Raw genomic sequence first — 6,000 nt, 5'->3', positions numbered from 1 at the left:
TGGTCTTCATCTGGCAGTGTAACACAGCTGGGTGGAGAGTTCTGAGTGCGCATGTCAGTTTGGCTGGCCTCTGACGGCCAGACAAACTGACATGTGCACTTAGAAACGCACCACCACTCTTCCTCCACTTGATGAGGAGGAAGCTGGCCCCACCCTATGAAAGTGGAAAAATAAAGGGATAATAAAATACTTTTATTAGCCCTGTATTTTTTGGCTTTCGCCAGCGGTACGACGCTCCTCTGCCATAGCGGAGGGGACGCCCCTGGCCTGCAAAAAGAACTATTTATAAACATTGCACTGCCATACTGGAGAGGGATGAAAACAGCCCCATCTCTCCTCTGCAAGCAGCTGCTCACAAGAAGATCCATACACTGAGTGTGAATCATTGGCTTTGTCCAGGACAGGATTGACTTCATCCTGGACAGGCTCTGTCATTGTCCCGGGACACTGGTGGGAGAAACTGCTCTGACCAGCTTGGAACCCAGGCTCTGATCACTAATACCTGCCGGAACAGGGTTTCTACACATTCCAGCCTGAGCTTTAAGTGGGCAGGCACTGTCTGGTACTGAGTACCTCAACTTATTTAGTTTCAATGGGAGAGTCACTGCACTTCTCAGCACTGCTGCAATATATTTAATGGGAGAGTACCGGCACTTCTAAGGAGAAAACAGGTACCCAGAAGAGTGAGTGCCTGCACGTCTATATTTCCATTTAAAGCACTGATTCCAGCACTGGTGGTGGTTGAGACGTCTCCTACATCGGTCCTAAAGCGTGGTATGACCTGTCACTATACATCCCATGCTCCCTCTCACTTTATGTACTCTGCAAGAAGCAGGAGGCCTGCCTTCTGGAATAATCGGCTTAGTCTCTAGGCTCGGCTAGAATTACACCTGCTCAGCTCCACAATACCCTCCCAGTGAAACTGAACAGAGCATTAAAAAAAATCCCCATGCAATCACAAACTTCATTTTGCACAAGTCAGTTCATGATCAGATAAGCACATGATCGACTCGTAGTTTACATGCAGAGATTATCTTGTTAAATTTGTTAGTACAGGCTGGATTGACATGGTTTTGCTCCCACGGCTTGAAGAGGGCATTGATTAGCCTGCTTCGGGGTGAAGCAAACTGACGAGAGGTTGCCCTGCCGAGCATCGGCGGCACCACAGACTCGGATGTCGCTGTCCCCGCCCAATCTGCAGGGGGGGGGGGGTCTCCCTCCAGCAAGCCGCAGCAGCAAGGCAACACTGCAACCAAGCAGGGGCAGTGCTGATCCCAGCTGGCAGGGACGCAAGGTCTGTCCGCTTCCTTGGGAAAGCTCCTGTCTGCCTGAGACATCCGTCTCCCCATCAGAGGATCCTGCTTTTCTCTATATATATTTCGCAGCCATTCTTCTCACCCACCATCTTTCCAGGTTCTATTTTTAGCTATTTTAACCTTCTCTGCACATGTGCTTGATTTCTGGTGCGCCTTAGGATTTGTTGGGGCGCTTCCAGGGGGCAGGCACCCCCTGGCTGCCGATGTGTCCCGTGTACCTGCTGACGCCAGATTGCTGCTGCGTGGCGAGCGGGAGGTAGGAGCATGGCTGAGAGGAGACGGCACGTCGTGAAGGAGGAGGAAGACCTGCCGGTCTACCTGGCGAGGCCGGGCACCGCGGCACAGACCCCGCGCGTGAAGTACGGGGGCATGTTTGGCGTGGTCGAGGGGGCCTACGAGAACAAGACCATCGATTTCGACGCCTACAGCGTGGGGAAGAAGGGCTCCCGGGCACCACGGAGCAGCAGCAGGCAGGACTTGGACGGGGAGAATTTCGATGAGACGGCCAGCGATGTGAGCGAGGTGTCCGGGTCGGTGATCAGCTCACCGGGGGAGAGGGAAGAGAAGGCCCCCGGCATCGAAATCAAGTACCCGTCTGGGAAAGAGCACCTGCAGGGCGAGGACAGGGACGAGGTGAGAGGCCAGGCGTCGGGGCACTGCGGGTATTTCATTTAGATGGGGCATCTGCTAAGCCTGGGCGAACTAGTAAGGGGCACCCCGTGAGGTGGCATGGCACAGAGAGGAGAACATGCGTGGAGGGGTTGTCGGGGTAAAGGAGTGGTTGGGCGGGGCAATTGGTCTATTCCACAGAGATGGGGCATCTCCAAAGCCAGGGCGAACAGAGCGACACTGCGTAGGGTGCGTGTCAAATAGAGGAGGGCAGCAGCTGTCAGGGTAAAGAGGGGCAGGTGTGGGGTGACGGGGCACTTTGTGGCCAAGCAAGATGCAATGAGCCCTTTTGCAAGCAAGAACACCGCCTCCATTCCTGGGTTTGTAGTGAAAAACAGCTCTTAACTGGGGTGAAGTGGGTCCCTCCCACCCATGGACCTCGGTGCCACTGCACTCGTTGCACTATAGATAGCTACGCCCCTGGGGTCACTGCGGGTAAAGGCACTTGTTCCGCGCCTCCTTGGTCTTGAGGTAACGGCGGGCCCTGCAGGGTATTATGCCATTGGCAAAGAAGCGCCTGGAGGGCCAGCAGAGCAGCGAGGTCGCTACGGTGGATGTGGGAGAGCACCGATGCAGCTGGAGGGACCTAGCAGGTTGAAGCGCGAGCAGGCTAGAGGAGGGGTGAGGTAGCGGCGTGGCTGGGCGGAGAATGGGGCGGGGAGGTTGAGAGTAGCCTAGAACTGCCGGGGAGGCAATACTGCTTATAATTATCAATACATCACCGAGGTTCGGCACATTTATCTACAAATGTCACAGTCCTGTGACAAATATTGCACTGCCATCAGATAACGTAATTTCTCAATTATCATTCTCATGCAAATATTTTGGAACATCGGGTTTCAGGAATTGACATCATGCTCTGCAGCATGCGACGAGCTCTCCAAACGAGCTTGAGAACTCGTCATGTGTGAGGCCTGTGAAAGAATTAGCAAAATTAAGGAGCGATATCGTTCTTTATCTACCAAGGGCCAGAAATTCTGCTTCTTCCAGCAGACGATTGTCTTATTCTTACACCGTTCACCTTTTGTCAGGCTAGCTCCTTTCTCCTCCTTCCTCCTTATCAGCCAAAACATAAAGATGATGTGGGTGCTAACGAGCATACTCATATTTGCCTAAGATAGGTGTACACTGCAGAAAGAACTTAAACAAAAAAAAAAAACTTGGGGCTTAGATGGGGCTCTAGGCACTTGAGATCCTATTACTCCTGGGTGGAATCCATGTAGGCTATGCTATTGGCTCCAGGGAACTTTGGCTTCTGCTGCTCTTGGATGCCAAGAACTCCCCATCCAGTATCTGAATTCCAGTACACAATCTCCTTCTTGATTGCCCGGGAAAGGGCGGCTCCTCCCAGTAGCCAGGGACCCACTCTGCACAGAATAGTAGATGCAAAAGGTGGCAAGTGTGTCCTTAAGAAGACCCCAATTAGGACGAAAACCAAAGAAAGGAGAAACATACTCCTTGGCAATCTTGTAGCTCTTGATTAAAGAAGAGATTTACACTGATGGAATCAGTAAGACACTATCTCTCCATCACGGCAGGAAGTAGAAAAGAGCCAAGCATGAAGTCCAGGTTTAGAATCCAGAATAACAGCAAATTGCTGGGACAAAATAGTTGGAACAAGACAAAGAAAATGATAGATAATGAAACAAATGCACTATGCCATATCGACCTCTCATGTATTGCCTCCCATTTATATGTTTCAAGCAGGAACGGACATTATAGGTAAAGACTGCTTCATCTATGATTGGGACCCTCGAGAAGCTCCTGTAGTTAGACCACCATCATAGAAGGGCTTGTTAAAAATTTTGTGCAGACCTCTTTCCAGAAAGTCATGGCACTCAACAAGTGAATTAAAAAGAAGCCCAGTTGTGACATCCTTTGTTCCTCCCTGGTTTCTGAGTTCCGTGGTCTACCATTATGCCTGGTGCTCCTGGCAGCTTGTGGAGCAGCCTTTGAGGTGACTGTGAATGTAGGGACATCAGAGCAGTTTGGGCTATGTGGTTTCTCAGTCTGCGAGGGTTCAGCATTCTGAAAAGTACCTGCCATTATGATGAGTGCTTTTTTCTTTTCTTAAACATTGACAATCTTTAGTAAGTTCTTGACACTGCTGTCAGCTTGGATCTTAACACTGTTCTCAGCATGGATGGTACACTGGTGGAATCCATGTAGTGTTTGCTTATGGCCTAACAGTTTTTGCAAGTGTTTGAGCTTCCTAGCTTTGTTCTGGCAGAACTCCATATAGTGTGCTTAACAGTGCTTCCCAACATTGAGCTCCAGTAGTTTCCGGGCAAACTCCCACCAAAAGTCTCATCAGAAGGGAGCTCTTTACAAAAACGCCTTAAAACACTCTCCATGGAGAATAATGATCACCCAGATCTTAGAAGTAAAAGACTTGGATGCGCCTGAAAGCTGATACCCTGATACAGCCAGCCTCAAGTCATACTGTTTAGTATATGCCGTCTGCCAATATATACCGCACACTTCCATTGTGTTTGCTGCGACACACTACCATCCTTTCAGCCTTCTGTATGACACTAAAGCTCAACACCAATAGATGATGCTGCAACCAACACCCTTTTCTCACCAGTGAAGTGGGTAACCACCTAGTTGAGCTACTGGAGATTGACTTGGGGCCCTGTTGTTAGGTAGGAAGGTACTAATGAAATGCTACAATACAGTACAAGTCAATGTATACAAAATACAAGCTTCTTGTTTTCCACGTCTTCCATAGAACAGTTATTCATAGTGTACACTACAACAGATGTGGGCATATGGGGGATAAAAGAGATGGACACTACAGCACTTTTGGGGTCTCCTGTATGAGGCTGAAGGTCTGGGCCAAAATGATGTGGAAGCTATGCTAGCCAATTGTGAATTAGATGGTGCGACAGTTGTTAACTGCCCTGTCATCGGAGCCTCACAACCTTTGCAGGGACGAAGCATTGACACACCAGCTGACAGCTATCACTTGTCCCCTTTGCAACTGCAGATAGGGCGTTATGGCATCTGTCCCCTGTCCCATTCCTACATCATCACCGTTGTTTTAAAGTTAAAGGAGAATTGGAGCAGTGATAGCTGCCTTCGTCTTCACCAGGGAAGCTAACAATTGTTTGAGTTTCCTGTTTACAGTTAGGAGCAACGACCACTGAACAATCGCAAAGTTAACAAGAAAATACTAAAACAATTACATTATTTCTTCGGTGTGAAATGCCCCACAGAGTTTGCAAAATTAAGTTAAAAAAAGGCAAGGATCTTACACTGTACTTATCTTTGATAAATGAGGTTCAAATATTTACAGTTCAATGGCAGTCAAAGGAATTCCCTTTAGTACCCACAGATGCCCTCAAGAAATGTGTTAATCTCTAACGGAACTGAAATGAATAACACGGACTTTCCCGATCCCAATATGGAGATATTCCATAAAATTAACTGAACGTTGAACTTGAGGCCACCATGGAGGATTTAGAAGCATAGAAAATAACGTAGGTGTTTGCTGTTTAGGTTGGACGTGTCCTCTGACTGATTAAATGTGGATTTAGGCATTAATTAAACATATGTGCCTATTTCCAGTAACAGTATGCCTGACAGGTGTTATTGCTTGCGTACTTTTGTATAGAAAACCATTATCTATTTTTAACAAAAAAGGTTATCAGCATTAAAATCCAGTGTTCACGAGCAACAGCTATAAAAAACAACAACAAAGTGCTGGTGAAATATGACACTTTCTAAATTTGGGACAATTTAAAGAGGAATCTTAAAAGGCAATGATTTGTGAACGCTTTCGCTGTTAGTGCAGTTCGTGACTGACTGTTTTGCCCTACTTCCCGTGGTCACAATCAGCTGCCAAAGCAGTACTAGGTTCTTGCAAGTGCCTTGGGACTGGCAAATGGTCATGCCTACTGGCAGGAGGAATGGTCGGACGCCGTGCCATGTTCCTTATGGCTGCAACCAAAAGAGTGATCTACTGAGGGGCATTTCAGTCAGGGATAGGCAGGCATTTAGAAAAGAGGTAAGG

The 6,000-nt window shown here is 48.3% G+C and overlaps 1 protein-coding gene across 1 annotated transcript in view; it reads left to right on the top strand.

Moving 5' to 3' along the window:
- Positions 1-933: 933 nt before the first annotated feature.
- The window catches only part of CRMP1 (collapsin response mediator protein 1), a 219,117-nt gene continuing 214,050 nt past the window's right edge, over positions 934-6,000 (top strand). The window contains exon 1 of the mRNA XM_069203025.1: positions 934-1,949. Coding sequence (XP_069059126.1) covers positions 1,581-1,949 — 369 coding nt within the window. The 5' untranslated portion in view covers positions 934-1,580. The remainder of the gene's footprint in view (positions 1,950-6,000) is intronic.

The sequence above is a fragment of the Pleurodeles waltl genome, chromosome 1_2 (assembly GCF_031143425.1).
Source record: "Pleurodeles waltl isolate 20211129_DDA chromosome 1_2, aPleWal1.hap1.20221129, whole genome shotgun sequence".
NCBI classification, from domain to species: domain Eukaryota; kingdom Metazoa; phylum Chordata; class Amphibia; order Caudata; family Salamandridae; genus Pleurodeles; species Pleurodeles waltl.
Note: the sequence above shows the minus strand (reverse complement) of the source record. Positions and strands in the feature narration are given on the sequence as shown.